Source organism: Caretta caretta, chromosome 2, assembly GCF_965140235.1.
Source record: "Caretta caretta isolate rCarCar2 chromosome 2, rCarCar1.hap1, whole genome shotgun sequence".
In the NCBI taxonomy this organism is placed as follows: domain Eukaryota; kingdom Metazoa; phylum Chordata; order Testudines; family Cheloniidae; genus Caretta; species Caretta caretta.
In genome coordinates, this window is record NC_134207.1 from 43,609,837 (window position 1) to 43,628,087 (window position 18,251).

At 44.8% G+C, this 18,251-nt stretch overlaps 1 protein-coding gene across 1 annotated transcript in view; it reads right to left on the reverse strand.

Moving 5' to 3' along the window:
• Positions 1-18,251, reverse strand: part of ESRP1 (epithelial splicing regulatory protein 1) — a 60,901-nt gene that overhangs the window by 11,834 nt on the left and 30,816 nt on the right. The window contains exons 12-13 of the mRNA XM_048841228.2: positions 16,302-16,500; positions 12,725-12,890 (exon numbers count right to left, since the gene is read on the reverse strand). Coding sequence (XP_048697185.2) covers positions 12,725-12,890; positions 16,302-16,500 — 365 coding nt within the window. The remainder of the gene's footprint in view (positions 1-12,724; positions 12,891-16,301; positions 16,501-18,251) is intronic.

Genomic DNA, 18,251 nt, shown 5'->3' on the forward strand with positions numbered 1-18,251 from the left:
CCTTGAGAGGGTTCCAACACCGACAAGTCTAGCTTTCAGAGGACTAAAAGGTTTTGAATTACCCTTTGGGTTGACACAAGGACAGACTGTTTTGTCATATCACAGCATCAATGGCAACGTGTGCACGTCTGGCTTGCAGCATAAACAAAGTGCAGTGTCTGTAAGCACTCAGTACTGAAATGCAGTTCAATAGCAGGAAAACACATTGTAACAGTTTTAAGCATACAAAACTGTATCAACAGTTTGTGGGGCACAGCAGTACACCACTTCCAGCTTAGAACACAGAGTGAATTTCATATAGGCATAATGAAATTGCTGAAGTTAACATTTGGCTGGAACACGTGTGGTAGCACTCTACACTCTTACAAAGCCTGCCCTAAGATCTTTAAATGACCAGAAGAGAATAGAACTATATATTTCTCCATCCAAACAGGAACATTTATATCAATATTTCAGAAGGATGGCTGACTTAATAGGAAACTGTACAGACTACTTTGAACAGTGATTAAGATGGCCCTGTGAAGCCTTTTACAATTACTCCAGCTTTGCAAGCAGGCTATGTAACACTTTCAGAATTGGGCCAGACATTAGTGTCTATATTAGTTGACCATCTAGTTTAGTGTTTTACCTGCAACACAAGATGACAAGCCATACTAGGCCACCATTTCTTAGAGATTTGCCCTCAATATAGACCAGAAATAATGTAACAAATGGATTTTGAAAGCTATTTAGTTCTAGAGCAGGAGCTAGTGATGCTTTTGGAATCAAGCTCTTTCCAATAAATTGTACAGCCATCTATCTGGACTTCCATATCTGCCTTTTAAACATGGATACCTACACAAAATTATTCTCCGCAACAGCTGCCCCTCTTTCTATGTTTTTTTGACACTAGCTTACCAACCCATATTTTAAGATCAGACCAACTGCCCTTCCGAAACACAGACGTCATTAGGAACTGATGCACCATCCAAATTGGTTATAAACATTTTCTAGTTAATGAAATGTCATGGCATATCTAATAGACACTGCATCTCCCACTATTGGTTAGTGCGTAACTACTATCCCTCTGTATAGGATAAACAGAATTGGAAAACAAAAAGTGACAGGAATGGAGCCAGTAGTACTTCTCTGCCTGTATTGTGGGAATGCTCTGATTTGAATAATTTTTGGAACTCTAGCAGCCTACCACTGGGGAATATTTAGGGAAGAGTGAGTATTGCTGGGTGCTTCTTGAAAGGTACATCCAACTGTGATTGAGAAAAAAAGTCTCATTCTCTAGAGACTAAAATACATCAATAAGCATGTAACCTGCAGGAGGGGTTTCTAGCCCCCAGTTACAGCGCTCTTCCCCCCTCCTGCCCCCAACTATAGGAGTTCTCTTAATATATCAGAAAAAACAGACTGAAGATCACACATTGGAACATGGAATCTTCATTTAACTCCTCTTCACTAACAATATGTGAATGGTATTTCTATAGAAGAGCAGAAGGAAGAGCCATCTTCAAACTGAACCTTGCAAAAAAACCAATGAGTACAAAATTGTAGAAACTTCTAAGTCTAACTTCATGAACACCACGACCAATATCAGTCACAAGTGCTTTTATGTTGTCATCATTGCTACGTAACATTTAGCGTTATGCTGCAAGATGTTGGGAAGTTTCACACTCTTACGGAACCACATCACACAAAGTGACAGATGCAGCATCTATTTTAAAAACCAAAACCAGCCACCGTCTCATGCTGAATGATGCAATTTAGATAGCCGCTATCATCTTCCTCACAAGTCATTTTTCTCCATTGAATATTCAGAAGTGAGGATTGGTTCTGATGCCCTTTAGATGAACATAAATATGCTTTGCACTTACAGCAACTTTCAAGGATCTCAGGGAGTGTTACAGACTTTACACCTCAAAGTCAGTCTAGTATGAGCCACGTTCTAGAGATTAGCAAAATTGGCAGAGATTGATTTACCCCCAAGTCGCACAAGAAGTCAGTGGCAAACCTTGGGTCTCTCCTTAAGAACAAGGGCATCCTTCCTCCATGGATTAGCTATTGGAAGTACAGCTGTTCTTTATCATTAATGCTTTGCTAGTGTGTAGACTAACTGAGATCAGGGTCTCAACATGCTGGCTGCTATATGAACATAAGATATGGTCTGCAAGGTATTAGTTTAAGATGCTGATAATCTTCAAAACCATTTAACTACTATAGTTCTTCCCATAAATTTGTTTCTCCTTCTGAGGAGTGCAATAGTGAGGAAGCACCATGGCTACGATACTTTTTCCACGCTCTGCTTTAACAGGAAATTCTGTGACGAATTCCAGTTTCCTGATCTACAAGTACCAAGAGCAAACCTGACTTTCAGCTGAAGACACCAATTGTGACAGTAGAAGTTTAACTCAAACTCATGACTTCTACCCCTCCTGATGACTTGTCAGTCTCTGAATATTAGCCTTTCATCACCTAGCATTTGATTTAAAGGAAAACTCCAGTAACAAAAACAGGCTCTTATCCTCTCTGATGCCAACCACTAGAGAGACATCATGCTGTCCAAAACAGTGTATTAAGCATGCTCGTAAATAAGTAACCACAGTCCTTGGATGCTTGTGTTATACTAATTTGAAAAAAGATCTAAGTTTACAAGCATCATCCAGCTTTTTGAAAGGGATTTATTTTAAACTCAGGAAATGATGTGTTATAAACAACTAGGTATACTTGCTCTTATTTTGGTCAGTGGCACAAGAATTTACAAGGCAAGAAGCTATTCTCACTGTGTGAGAAGAAGTGAATTGTGTTTAAAATGTAGGTCTGATTAAGATGAGTACATGTGGAGTGCTCCGGAGCTGCTGAATCTGTTGAGTCTGTAGGGAGAGGAGGCTGTGCAGTCACAGCTCTGATCCAGCCATAGGAACTTTGCTCCTGCCAGAGATGAGCAGGGGCATGAAAGGGACGCACAGCAGTGCCACACTAAGATCAAGAAGCTGAGGCAGGTGTACCAGAAGGCAAGGGAGGCCAACCATAGCTCAGTTGCGGCGCTGAAAACAAGGAACTGCATGCCATCCTTGGTGGCAACTCCACTTCCACCACCAAGAGCCCTGTGGATATTTCGGTTGGATTGGTGGTAGCGACCAGTGGAGTCAATCCTGAGGATGAAGTGGTGGACAAGGACATTGATTTGGAGGAAGATGTGGGACAGGCAATAGGCTTGTCCAGTGGTGTGGAGAGCCAGGACATCTTTTTGACTCTGGAGGGATCTAGCCAGTCCCAACAGTCCAGGTCTGGCATGCGTCAAGGAGAAGAGGGGAGCTCCAGTACGTACTCATTTTTCTTTGAAAGAGCACGGTTACATAAGGCAGAGGTGTCCTTTATTTTGTGACATGATGCACAGGAGAGAAGGGATCGAAATTAACACCACTAGATACCGTTTGATTCTGATTTGCATTCCCCCGTGCAGCTACGCAGTGGGAGACCTGCGGAAAAGTTGGTTAATACACACTGAAATCTCCCAGGAATCTTCCACAGAGATCTCTAGGAAGCTTTTCTGTAGATACTCTGCCATCCTCTGCTGAAGATTTCTTGGTAGAGCTGTTTTGTTTCTTCCCCTGCTGTAGGAAACTTTGCAGCGCCGATTACTTCTGGAGGAACAAATGCAGCACACATACCTATTCTGAAGGTGCACACATGCAGGAGATGCACCCTTGCATCTTTGTTTACCCTCACCAGTGTGCGATTCAGCTTTGATCACCCCTGCCTGTGTAAAACTGTGCCACTATTCAGAATAGTATCGGTAGGTGCCTGTATTGATGCCCTTCTGAAACCACCCAGACCCTGTCTTGTCTTGCACGCTCTTTCCTCACAGCCCAAACTCACCATGGTTAATGTTCTGGCCATGCTGCATGTTTGCCAAGTGAGAAACAGGTGTATGTAACTTTTATGATTCAATATTGAGTGCACACACAATACTGACTGTGTATTGTTTCTTTTGCTTCTGCCTTTGAGGGCCAGCTCCTACACACTGGCAGAGCGCCTCCATCAGATAAGGAAATGAACGAGGAGGAGTAGGAGTAAGGAGGACAGGTTTTAGGAATTGCTGCAATTGTCAGATCAGGCAGATAGTGAGCACAGACCATGGAGAGAGAAACTACAACTGGATAGGCAAGAGAGAAGACAGGGTCAGGAGTGGATAATAAAGCTCATGGAGGACCAACCAGAGATGCTGTTGTCCCTGATTGCGCTGCAGGCAGAACACATGCACGCTCGACCCCCCACACAGCCCACAGAGAACTGCATTCCTTGCCCTCCCCAAACTCTGCCTATACATTCCTCTCATGTTCGCTGCCCATTGCATTACCCTTTGCACTTCTCCCCAGGGACATTTTCCATAATGACAGCTGGACTTGCACACAGCTGTGAGATCCTTACTTCAGCGAGTGCTGCTAATTGTCATGTCCCTGTAAGAAATGTTAATCTGTGTACTGCTGTTCAGTAAAAAATGTAGACTTACAAAGACAGTGATTCTTTATTTGTGACCTACAGTGTGGCTGCAACAGACATTCAAATACTGTGGTAAATCGCCACATTTGCAGAGTACAGTTAATAGGCAGGAATCATTACAAGAGTCATTCAAGATGGCAAGTAAACAATGCTTGGCTCAATTCATTATAGAAAGACACACTCCTGGTGCTCATTGTCAAAATGATTCTTCCAAGCCTCTCTGATTTGAGTAGCACCTGCTGTGTCCCTCTAATTGTCCTGATATCTGGCTGTTCAAAATCAGCTGCCAGGTGATCCACCTCAACCTTCCACCCCTGGGGAAGCTTTTCCCCCTTGGCTTCACAAACGTTATGCAGAACACATCAGGCTGCTATGATCATGGGAATATTTTCCTTACGGAGGTCTAACCTGCCAAAAGAACAGCGCCAACAACGCTTTCATCTGCCAAATGCACATTCTATGATTATTCTGCACCTGCTGAGTCTGTTGTTGAAGTGTTCCTTACTGCTGTTAAGGTTTCCATTGTAAGGCTTCATGAGCCACAGGGTCTCCCAGGATCACTTTGGGCATTTCCACATCCCCTATTGGAATCTTCTGGTCTGGAAATAGAGACCCTGAATGCAGCTTTCTATACAAGCCAGTGTTCCTGAAGATGCATGCATCATGCACCTTCCCTGACCACCTTGTGTTGATGTCAGTGAAATGACCCCAGTGATCCACCAGTGCCTGCAATACCATAAAGAGGTTGCCTTTTTCTCTTGATGTACTCCATCGCAAGATGGTCTGGGGCCAAATTTGGGATGTGCGCGCCCATCTACTGCCCCACCACAGTTAGAGAAACCGATCGTCGCAAAGTCATCCACTATTTCACGCACATTGCCCAGAGACACAGTCCTTTGTAGCAGGAGATGATTAATGACCCTGCATACTTGCATCACCACAATCTTCACGGTGGACTTCACAACTCCAAACTGATTTGCAACTGACCAGTAACAGTCTGGAATTGCCAGCTTCTTCAGAGTGATCACCACTTGCTTTTCCACCCTTACGGCGGCCCTCATTTTGGTGTTCTTGTGCCACAGGGCAGGGGAAAGCTCAGCACACAGTTCAAGAAAGGTGGCTTTATGCTTACAAAAGTTCTGCAGCCACTGCTCATCATCCCATACCTGCATCGCAATCCGATTCCACCACTCAGTGCTCATTTCCCAACCCCAATAGTGACGGTCCACCATGTGCAGCTCTCTGCGAATGACAATCTTGAATGGTTTCTTTCCATGGCACACAGCAGGACAGGCAGAACGGATTCCTGTTCAGATTCGCAGCTCATGAAATACTGTATGATCAGACATATTGGGTTCAAAACATTTATCACAAGACTGGTGAGCAGTGCAGGATCCATGCTTTCAGGCAGAGAGGGTGGGTGCAAAGTGTACAGGTACAATTGAAAAATGGTATGAAATGCCATTGGAAGCCCTTGGAATTATGGAATGGAGGAAACTGCATCATGGGGGCAGTGATCCTTCCTCATGATGCATTGCAATCCATTCCCAGAACTCCGAGTGGGACAAGGTGATGATTTGCATAGGGGGATAGCTATCCACAGTGCACTGCTCTCTGTCGGTGCTAAAGCACCAACTGTGGATGCGTTCCGCTGACACAAGGTGTGTTGTGTGAACATGCACAAGCCATGTAATTACAGCAGTTTATGATCAATGTAACAAATCAACTCAACTCTTACATGATTTTCTTATATATCACATCTGCATTCCTTTACAGTGACAAGCTTTTTTATTAAAAACTATAGCACTAGTACAGGGGTCAGCAACCTTCGGCGCACGGCCCATCAGCATATTCTGCTGGCGGGCCATGAGACATTTTGTTTACGTTGACCGCCCACAGGCACAGCCCCCCGCAGCTCCCAGTGGCTGCGGTTCACCATTCCCAGCCACTGGAGCTGCAGGGGGCCGTGCCTGCGGATGGTCAACATAAACAAAATGTCTTGCAGCCTGCCAGCAGCTTATGTGGATGGGCCGCGTGCCAAAGGTTGTCGACCCCTGCACTAGTACAGGGGAAGATAGATAGTTGAAACTGTCTCCCTGAGGGGCTTGTGATCAGCACAAGAAAACTTGGAAGGTGGGGGCGGTACAGAGAAAAGAAAGAAAAAAAGGGAGTAGAGCACTCTGTCAACGATAGAATCAGCCATTATAGAAATCCTTGACCTTGTCAACACAAGCTGTTGAACATTTTGGTAGTAGGTCAAAGAGGCTTTCCTTATTTCCATAAATGCTCACTTACTAGATTTATGGGCCAATGTTTGGTCATTAGCTACTGACTCCTTATTGCTTTTCCATGTACATGCATTTAAACATATAATTTAGCACGGAGGAGACCCACTCCTTCCCCTTGCACTTACTTCACATTTGCTGGATTATTTTCTGTTACAGAAAACTTCATAAAAAAAAGGTTAAGATTACTCAAAGACCAAAAAAAGTACTTCATTTCCAAAACCCAAGGGAGTAAGTCCTTATACCCCTCAGATAAATTCATATCTTTCCATAGGGTAGTTTCTGTTAGGGCACTAACTAAATATCTTCTAATATTTAGGAAAAGTCTTAATTTATTTATTTAATAAAGTCTGTGGCTTGTTTAGTTGCAATAAGACTATCAAATGGAAGAAGTCAGCTGATGTATTAAGAAAGTAGAATTTTGAGGTAAAGTAAGTTCTAGTTGATTTTCTTTGGAATAGTATCACACATTTAGTTTCTTAGGAATAGTGTACAACTGTCAATTAAAGATAACTTTATGGGCATATTTGGACTTGCTTCTGAGGCTGATCAATATATGAAATTGTTGTGTATCTACAGGCCCTGTCCTGAGCAGCTTGCAGTAGGACCCTTTGACTGCAGTGTAGGGGCTCTGCACAGGTAGATCCTTATGCCTGCATGAATGGTTTTACAGGGTCACAGTTCTTGTTTTTTCCCCAAAAGGGTTGTTTCTTGTGTATATATTATGGACTCAAAGAAAGAATAGTAATTTAGGTCAGAATTAAGGTTGCATATCTTATTGAGAAGGATTATTTGTTTTATGTGGCCTGTGCAAGTTTTATTACGTGCTTACCTATTCATTTCCTTGCTTTTACATTAAGTGGTTGAGTTTGGTAAGTGACATGATAGTTAAGTTTGCTACACTTGCCTAAGTTTCAAGATAGGGAAGTTCCAAATCTAAAAACTTTTACATTTTTTCCCCCCTTTGCAGATAAATGTGAGCTGTCCATCTTGGTTCAGTAAAACATAACTTATCTGTGCTTGGGTGCCAACCCCACACAGGACTGGAAGGGGTTAATCTGGCCAGGTGGGCCAATTAACTCCACAGGCTGCACCTGGAAGAGGAACAGGGAATTGATTTGAAAAAGACTCATCTGAAGGGTTCTATATAAGCCAGAAAGCTGGCAACAGAAGGGGAAAACAGCAAGATAAGATGGTGCAGGCCTTGGCTGCTGACTGGAGGACCCAAGTTAGAACCGAGAGTAGAGGGTGAGGCCAGGTTCCTCTACCAGCCACTGGGGACGTGGCAGTGGACTACCTAGGAGAAGTTGTTCTGGAAAGACTTTGTTACCCCCCTGGAAGGGGAAACTACATAGTGACCCCAGCTAGAGGGCTGAGTCATGAAGAGGAGGCTGTGGTTCTTGGAGCGAGAGGGATCCACAGGATGACAGGATAGACCCTGCACCGGGGAGATCTAATCCCCAGGACAGCCAGGAGGAGGCACCACCAGCGGTGAGTGCACCTATGGCACCATCTCTTCAAAGGTTTCAGAGTAGCAGCCGTGTTAGTCTGTATCCACAAAAAGAAAAAGGAGGACTTGTGGCACCTTAGAGACTAACAAATTTATCTGAGCATGAGCTGTAGCTCACGAAAGCTCATGCTTAAATAAATTTGTTAGTCTCTAAGGTGCCACAAGTCCTCCTTTTTCTTTTTGCGAATACAGACTATCACAGCTGCTACTCTGAAACTTAAATTGTTGGTAGCTGGTGATGAAGGGAATGCAACACAGTTTGTTTAGTACAGATAGAAATGAAGAGTGGTTTAATGAGAACTTGCCTTTAGATATTTTTAGGGAGGTTGAATGTTTCAGCATGATATGTTGTTAAAGTATGCCCTGGGCTTCCAGCAAACAATGGCGGATATGCACAGCATGTCCCTGAAAGGATACTTCATGCTGTAAAACAGTGCTACTCAAAGTGGTGGTCTGCGGACCGGTGCCGGTCCGCGAGCCATCGGCTGCTGGTCTGCGCACACGTTGGGAAAAAAAATTTGCCGGTCCCCCACATCACATAGCTTGAGAAGCACCGCTGTAAAAGACTATAGATGGCTTTCAGGGAACCAACAGTAGATTACCACAAGAGGTTTCGATTAGCCATCTGATATTCCACTTACTAAGGCCATATTTACTCTATAAACTTTGGTTGATGCAAGTTAAGTAACAAAGCTACCACAGTTCATATATTGCTTGTGTGCATGCATACTTAGCTCCTCGTATTGGCACTGCAGATACTCACCAGGAGCACTTGTGTCGATGCATGGTGCAGTGCACCATGGGTAGGTATCCCGGTGTACAACCCACCACCATCCAGCACAGTGTCTTTTGGGGAAGTTTCAACAATGCCTGGTGAGGCAGAAACGAGTTGCACATGGGGGACTGGGAGCAAGGGTTCAACTTCTCAGCATGCAACTATTTAGATCTCATAATTTTTGCACCTTTTTAAAAAAAACAAAAAACAAAAAAACAAATCCACATGGCCCTCCTTACTGTCCACCATCTCTGACAAAAGCACAGAGCCTGCACAGTTCTGCACTATTATCATAAGTGTTGCAAGCACAGAATGCATGTTCCTCCGATATTTGCAGAGTTGTAAGAAGAACTGAATCAGTGGGGAATACGATGATTTATTGGAGGACAGATAGCTGTGAGATATATTGTGAATCAATTCTAACGGTGGTGGTGGTGTTCACAGAGCAGCTGCAGATGGTGGAGAGCTGCTTCTGGGCCCGAGAAACGAGCTCTGACTGGCAGGATGACATCATAATGCAGGCTTGGTACGACAAGCAGTGGCTGCAAAACTTCTGGATGTGCAAGGCCATATTTCTGGATCTGTGTGCTGAGCTTGCCCCAGCCCTCCAGTGCGAGGGCACCAAAATGAGAGCTGCATTTACAGTGGAGTAGTGAGTGGCAATCGCCTTGTGGAAACTTGCAGAGCTGGATTGCTACCAATCAGTGGGAAATCATTCTGGCGATGGAAAATCCACTGTGGGGCCCCATTGTCATGAAAGTGTGCAGGGCCATTAATTGCCTCCTGCTATGCAGGATTGTGACTCTGAGCAATGTGCAGGATGTAGTGGATGGATTTACAGCAATGCGGTTCCCAAATGGCTGTGGAGCAATAGGTGGCATGCATATCCTATTAGAAGAGCTCAGCCCTGAGCTATATAGCTAAGAGAAGCTTTGAAAGAGCACTTTAACAGTGAGCCACAGTAATGCACTGTGGTGGATTGTGCTCTATCTGGTCCTGCTGTTTTGGGGTCTGTTAGGAATTGTGTGATGCATGGTGTACATCTGAACAGAACAGTCAATACACCTATTAATTTTGCAGCTTTTGCTGTACATGTATGATTATTACACTGTGTCACTGATCCTATGTGCTGTCACATTGTACAACAAGAAGTAGGTCCTTTCAGAACTGCTAAGCTCTCTGCAGTTTATGTTGTGAACTAATAAAGACGATTTTTCCAAATAGAATTTTATTCAGTAATAAAGTCAGTCCAAGAAGAAGTCTGTGCAATTTAAATGGAAATGCATTAAAAACTTAAATTAATGGAACAGAACTTCAAGGGAAAGAACATTCATGTCCATTTTACTTACACATACAGCAACCATGGCTGTCTCAGGTCAGTGTATGAGAAGTGTGGTTGTCCTTAATGTTCTTTGGGGTGAAGTGGTAGGAGTAGGGATGCGGCCTCCTGATACCATGTGGAATGTTGATCACGGTGTGTAAGGAGATGCTGTAATGGAGTTCTCCATGAACTGCAAAGGGTGGCAAGCCCATGATTGTTGAACCTGTAGTTCCACAAGAGTCGTCAGCGTCTGTTTGCTGCCAGAGAAGCCCTGTTATGTCCTGGTGCATCTGACTCCGTTTTCCCTTTTGAGATTCCTGGGCCTTTCTACAGGCTACCTGCTGTGTTCACCCTCCAGGCCCCTTGTTCACAGTCTGATTTAGCAAGATCCTGCAAGACAGTGTTGCATGTGTCATCCTGAGTCCTCTTCTTTCTCGTTATCTGGCTTGGGCATTCCACAGGTGTGGAGGTGGAACCCCTCAAGGCTGCAATGGCAGCAGATGCAAATAAAAACACAGAGGTACCATTGTCAGAATAGTTCCAATGGAAAGTGAAAGTGAAGATTCAGAACTCCCTTCCCTTGCTCCCCTAAAATTTTACCTCTTTTTGTTGTAACACTACCTCTTCTACTACAAGTAAATTAATGAAGCGTCAACAGCTGTGTCCTGATAAGTTGAGGGTGCCATCACTGTAATGGGAAATACATTTACACACTTATCCAAGGTTGCTTCCTCTGCATCAGGCTCGCTTGTGCTCAACTGCCAGGACTGACTGGACTGCGGTGGAGTCTCAAACAGGTTCTGGCTCACTGTGTAGCTGGACCGCCCACTCCCACATCCTCCTCCACCTCTTCCTCATCCTTGCCAGGGGCCTGAGACTTGGGTGTCTTGGTGGTATCCACAATGGTCTGTGGAGTGGGGGTGGGGTCTCCGCCAAGTACAGCATTCAACTCTTTGTAAAAGTGGCAGGTCTACAGCTCGGCACCAGATCAACTGCCGGCCTTCCGTTAGCGGGACGCAGTTCCTTTGCTTTCATATGGCACTGGTGCCAGTCTCCGTCATACCTTTCGCCTGCATCTCCCATGCAATCTGCTCACAGATGTCCACCTTTCTTTGGCAGATCTATAGCTGGACCTATACAGCCTCTTCTCCTCACTGGCCCAGGAGATGCATTATCTCCTGTCTACTCCATCCCAGAGTGCCTCTGGAGCATGTAGCCTGCATGGTCAGCTGGGCAGTTGTACACAACAATGGACTGCTGCTAGATGTGCTTGTCAAGCTGGACAATCAGGAAAAGTCATGCAAAAAATGCATGAGGCTTTAATGGGAAGGGAGGCCGTTCGGTTTCTGTAACCGCTGGGCATTTACCATTGTGAGCAGAGTTATCAGTGTCAGGCATTGTGGGACAGCTGCTGGAGGACTGTTACGGTTGACATAGGCAACAGCATTTACACTCGTGCTGCATTGACCTCAGTACATCGACCCTGGCTCAACGGGGGATGGCGTTGCTGTGTTGCTGTAATGTGGTGCTTATATCAGTGGGAGACAAGTTTAAATGTAGACACATGCACATTTGACACTAGGTTGACACAAGATGGCTTATGTTGACCTAACTTTGTAGCGTAGACCAGGCCTCATATACAATCTTGACAGTATGAAGTACTTTGCATTCCAATCAGAACAGTTTGTTACCTTCCGACTGAAGTATACATTAAACTCACTATACCCCACCCACAAGAGACTGGTGTTTGTTTCCTTTAACCAGGAAAAGCTAAAAGCCCTCAGAGGAGAGAAAGGGGGGAAAAGAACATTAGTCAATCAACTTGCACTGAAGCATGTGGGAATATTTATATAGCATCTTTCCCAATCAAAGTTTACAAAATCCTTTAACTGTACAGAGCCACTGAAAAGCAGTTACCTCGAGGGTGGAGGGCATCAGTCAGAAGAGGCAAAATTCTGGTAAAAGACATTAGTGCAAACCTCTGATTTTAAGAAGCAAACTATGTGATTTTTACCTGACACAAAGCCCCTTAATGAAAAAAGGACAATTCCCATGGAGAGGCAACAACAAATGTGCTTCTAAGTCACTTGGTCATTTGAATAGCATGTGACTTTTGAAAAGTGCCCAATATTTTACACATACATTAAAATTTGCCACCCGAGACATTCCAAAACTAGAACCCCACCTGTGGATTCTGAAATAATTACCCTGCTCAAATACTGAGCAGGCTGTTCCCTCTAGCACAAGCCTTCAGCATGGCAGCCAAATACTCTTGAGAGCTTCGTGCATTTGCTGTAAAAGGACTTCTTTGTTCCTGCCTCATTTCCTTATTGCCTTACCTGGGATAGTATGTGTAGTTCATGAAGAGCTGAGCGCCTGCTGGATAGTATGCTGTAGAGGGCTGCAGCGTTCGTGGATTCAAAAGCACGGAGGGCTGATAAAGAGCAGCTTCTGTTGGAATAATTGCTGCAGGAGCTGGAAGTGAGTAGGATGGAGGAGAAAGACCTAAAGGAACCGAAGGAGGATAGATTAACATGGTTCACCAAATTCCAGCATATTCAGCAAGACAGCCTCAAAGTAAATCTAGAGTCTTTCCAACCTGGAAAAACGCTTCCTCACATTTTAATTTACATAAAGTTATCTGTGTAGAAATCACAAAACAACAACAACAAAAAAGGTATGTGACAGTATACAGAAGCCAACCTCTTGCTCTCAAGATTATAGGGAGAAACATGATAAATTGGTCTCCTTAATCACAGATTACAGGTCACGTAGTAATGGGCATAAAATTGCAGCAAGGTAGATTTAGATTAGACTTCAGGAAAAACTTCGTAACTATCAGCACAGTTAAGCACTTGAACAAATTGCCTAGGGAGGGTGTGGAATCTCAGTCAGTGGCGGTTAAGAACAGGTTAGACAAACACTGATCAGGGATGTCTAGGTAATATTTAGTCCTGCTTCAGTGCAGGGGATTCAACGAGATGACCTACCAAAGTCCATTCCTGCCCTACATTTCTAGGATTCTATGATTTGTGGGAACAAATTCTCTTTCCAAAGAGATGAGTTGGTTTACTGGCCTAGTTTCAGTTATCAGTTAAGTCTCCTCTCTTCAAAAGACAAGAGCAAAGCTTGACAACATCCGATATAATATCTGTCCAATCTTCCCCATTATACAGGGCATTCCTTCAATTTAAGAGATCTCCATTCCTAACTAGCCCATTATATTTATTATTCCTTGATACTTCCCACCATGTCACCACCTCATTTAACAGGATAATGCAAATTAAAAACAAAGGGTGTTTCTACAAGTTGCACACATACAAGAACCGGGGAGGAGAGAGGGGGAAGGGGAGGACTATTCCCCAAAGCCCTTGAGAGTAGTCTCTCTCTCCTTTTTTCAACACCACATTCTGATGAATCTAGACAGACTAGAAATGGCCAGGAATGGCAAAACTGATCACACTTTAAAAAAAGGACCAGCAGTTGTGAAGAGACCATCTGATGACTCAACTCCTCCCTTCTCCCATCACAAGCAGATAAGGGGACATGGCCTGTTTGAACTTTTAGTCACCTGTGCTCATAGCTGTAAGAAGGTGAAACTCAGGAATCCAAAAACTTTCCTTGATTTCAGCAGAGTTCATTAGTTTACTCTGGGAACCTTCACAAAAGAAGTCTCTGAACAAAAATCAGAGTATACTTGCCCCATTTCTGGGGGAGAGTGACCTGTCTATCCCTCATTCCCATTCAGGCCTTTGCCTTTCTGCTGACAAGGGGACCTATTATGATGATGGTAGTTTCTCTGATACAAGTATTTGTCCACTAGAAACTAGACTGGGACCAACTCTCTATGGCAGGGGTCAGCAACCTTTCAGAAGTGTGTGCTGAGTCTTCATTTATTCACTTTAATTTAAGGTTTTGCGTGCCAGTAATACATTAACGTTTTTTAGAAGGTCTCTCTATAAGTCTATATATTATATAACTAAACTATTGTCATATGTAAAGTAAACAAGGTTTTCAAAATGTTTAAGAAGCTTAATTTTAAATGAAATTAAAATGCTGATCTTATGCCACTGGCCCGCTCAGCCCACTGCCAGCCTGGGGTTCTATTCACCTAGGCCGGCAGCAGGCTGAGCGGGGCCGGCGGCCAGGACCCCAGACCAGCAGCGGGCTGAGCGGGGCCGGCCCACTGATGGTCTGGGGTTCTGTCCGCTGGCTCCTGCCAGCCAGGGTCCCGGCTGCCAGCCCCACTCAGCCCGCTGCTGGTCTGGGATCCCGGCCCTTCCCGCATAGAGTGGGTAACTACCTTCTCCCTGGTTCTAGCCCATTCTCTTCCTCTCTCTGCACTGAGCACAGGGCTGGGGGTGAAGGAGCAGGCTGGGGGTTGGGGCGTAGGGTCTTGCCAGGAGCTACAATGAGGGAGGGGGCTCAGGGTTGGGGCAGGAGGTTTGGGTGTGCTGGGAGTGCTTACCTGGGCAGCTCCCATTTGATGCAAGGAGTGCAGATGGGAGTGTGCGCGCGCACAGGAGCTCCCATTTGGTGCTCATGGAGGGGGTTGGAATGTGGGGTGTGCAGGGGTCAGGGCAGAGGGCTGGGGGTGTGGGCTACAGTCCTGGGGTTGCTCCCAGCCCCCTGTCCAGGGCGGCTCACAGCAGGGGGCTGGAGAGGATATGCCCTTATTCCACCCCCCTTTCTCAAGGCCCCATCCCCATCTCTTCTCTACCTCCTCCCCGGAGCAGCGAGCGCGCTGCGGCTCCACTTCTCCCCCTCCCTCGCAAGGGCCATCAGCTGATCGGTGGCAGGGAGGGAGAGGAGGAGGGGCAGGAACCCAGCACGCCCGCAGAAGAGATGGGGGGACCTTGCCTGCCCTGCAGCAGCAGCTGGCAAGACCAAACTTCTTCACCCTGCCCCCGTGGCGGGGTGGGGGGAGGGGCGGAGAAGAGCGGGCCAGGGCTGCCAGGATTTTTAATGGCACGCTGCTGCCTGCCGGGGTCCCGGCCGCTGGCCCAGTTGCTATCTGCTGGGGTCCTGGCCACCGGCCCACAGTGCCATAGGTTGCCGACCCCTGCTCTATGGGCTACCAAGGAGCCAACAGGTAAACAAACAGCACTGGTCATAACCAACCTGGCTGGATTTAGAATATTTCATTTCTTCTGAATAAATAGGAGGATCGTACCTCAATTATCCTGCCATCTGTGATCTTTGAAGCAAAGTATTATTTTCCCATGGGTTCAAAGTCATTTTACTTTAAACAGATTAAGTCAACCCGTGCGCCTTTAAACTGTTTTCTCCCAAATATTAGATAAAATCCCATTTTTCCAAATGACTCATAGCCAGTAAGGAGCACAGCTTGAAGCAAAAGCACTGTTTTCTGATCCACCAAGCTATTTGGCTAGCTTAGCTGCATGTCTAAATACATATTTCACTCACACACCAGCAGCCTTAACACCGTGCATTTTGGATGTCCAGGGATTAGCAGCTGTTCAACAGGTAGAATATTTGTGTTTAGACTCAGAAAAAAGCATTACCAGTGGTTGCAAGAATTAGCCTTTAAAAGAGAGGGAGGGGCATGGAGTCCACAGACACAGTGATAAACTAATTCATATTTAATTTTTTATTGGGTTCTAGGTGGCAAAGTTTCTTTTCAGAGTCATTGCTTGTCCAGAAAAAGTTAAGTTGCAGAAAACAAGTTCGTCTGTGGAAAAGCAAGAGTATAATTTGAAAGTAATTCTTCAGTCATAGTAATCCACAACCAAAAGAAAAACGATCACAGGCTACTGCTGATTTCAGATGGAAAAGCCTTGCATTACCACCCCCATTTAATATACCTTACAAAGAACTGGGAAGAGAGAGAGAGAGAAGCTCCAACACCTACCAGTGCACAGCACAGAGTAGTGCCACGAACCATGCAAAACTTACATGGTAACTTACATGGTGGTGGGGACAAGCCATTTCGATTTAAAGTGCCCCCCATTAATACAAAGTTCATCTCCTCTGCAGAACACTGAAAGACTTCAATGTATCTGTCCTTCATTGTCTTCTTATGACACTTCTGTGCAGCCAGAAATGCTCGGTCTGCAGATTTCATCTGGATAAAGGCATCTCCTGATGGACGGCCCTGAAAAACCAAGAAAAAGAACAAGAGCAAATCTATAGTTCCAATACAAATACTCATGTGGTGCCAAAACAGGAGTCACTTGCAATGTTAGCAGCATCTTTTACAAAGACTATTTGGCCATTACCACTCCAACTCCTGCACCAATCAACGGTTCTAATACACTTACATTCTCACTACTGCCTGGGCCCATGATCATAGAATCATAGAATATCAGGGTTGGAAGGGACCTCAGGAGGTCATCTAGTCCAACCCCCTGCTCAAAGCAGGACCAATCCCCAATTAAATCATCCCAGCCAGGGCTTTGTCAAGCCGGACCTTAAAAACTTCTAAGGAAGGAGATTCTACCACCTCCCTAGGTAACGCATTCCAGTGTTTCACCACCCTCTTAGTGAAAAAGTTTTTCCTAATATCCAACCTAAACCTCCCCCACTGCAACTTGAGACCATTACTCCTTGTCCTGTCATCTTCTACCACGGAGAATAGTCTAGAACCATCCTCTCTGGAACCACCTCTCAGGCAGTTGAAAGCCGCTATCAAATCCCCCCTCATTCTTCTCTTCTGCAGACTAAACAATCCCAGTTCCCTCAGCCTCTCCTCATAAGTCATGTGTTCCAGACTCCTAATCATTTTTGTTGCCCTTCGCTGGACTCTCTCCAATTTATCCACATCCTTCTTGTAATGTGGGGCCCAAAACTGGACACAGTACTCCAGATGAGGCCTCACCAATGTCGAATAGAGGGGAACGATCACGTCCCTTGATCTGCTGGCTATGCCCCTACTTATACATCTCAACATGCCATTGGCCTTCTTGGCAGCAAGGGCACACTGCTGACTCAATGCTGATCTGCCCATTGTCCATTACATCAATGTTTGTCAGCCTTCTACTGTTATTTGTTTTGAATATTTAGGTAAAGCTGTTATCTATAGTATAGCCTGACTATTTTTATGGCTCAGAATAGAGAATAAAAATGCCATATTAGCTCCAAGTATAGCTTTGGTAAAAATAAGAATTTAGAGGACTTTTTTTCCCCGTTTATGCTTATGTTGCTTGGGAAGGGACCTAAGCTGAACCCCAAAAAAGCCACTCATACCAGAAGAGTGCCCTAATGGGGAGGAGGGTACAGCATGGGATGGTTTATAGTTGTAGAATTATTGGTTTAAACGCATGTCTTAGGTTACACTGAACAAAAAAACAACACACAAAAAAAACACCTTTCCAGAGTAGATAAGGCCTAAGAACTTTAGTCCTCTGTTCAGAGAGCACATTTCCCTTTATAAAGACGAACAGTGTCCTGGAGACAAAAAGCAATGACGACAGCAAAGGTGCGATTGTATTCAAGTTGGTGAGGCATTGATTAATTTCAGTGCTTAGCTTGACCATTTAAATGCTAACATTATTTCACAAGGCCCCCATACAATTCAAGCACGACAAAAAACTTTAACCTCTCTCATGTGCACTGTGGCAGCAGTTTTGAATGATGCCTTTAATCTATTAGAGAAACGAGGTGGGTGAGGTAATATCTTTTATTGGACCAACTTCTCTCTCTCTAATATCCTGGGACTAACAAGGCTACAACACTGCAAAAAAAACCCCATTAATCTACATCAGGTTGCAATCATAGAAAGCTTTTCCCAACATAGCCAGTGTCTGTTACTTATTGAGGCAGAAGCAAGTATATGTGTGCCTTTGCAAGCTACTGCTGCTTTTAAATTGCAAATGGCCAAGCTTACAAGACATGGACCTTCACAAC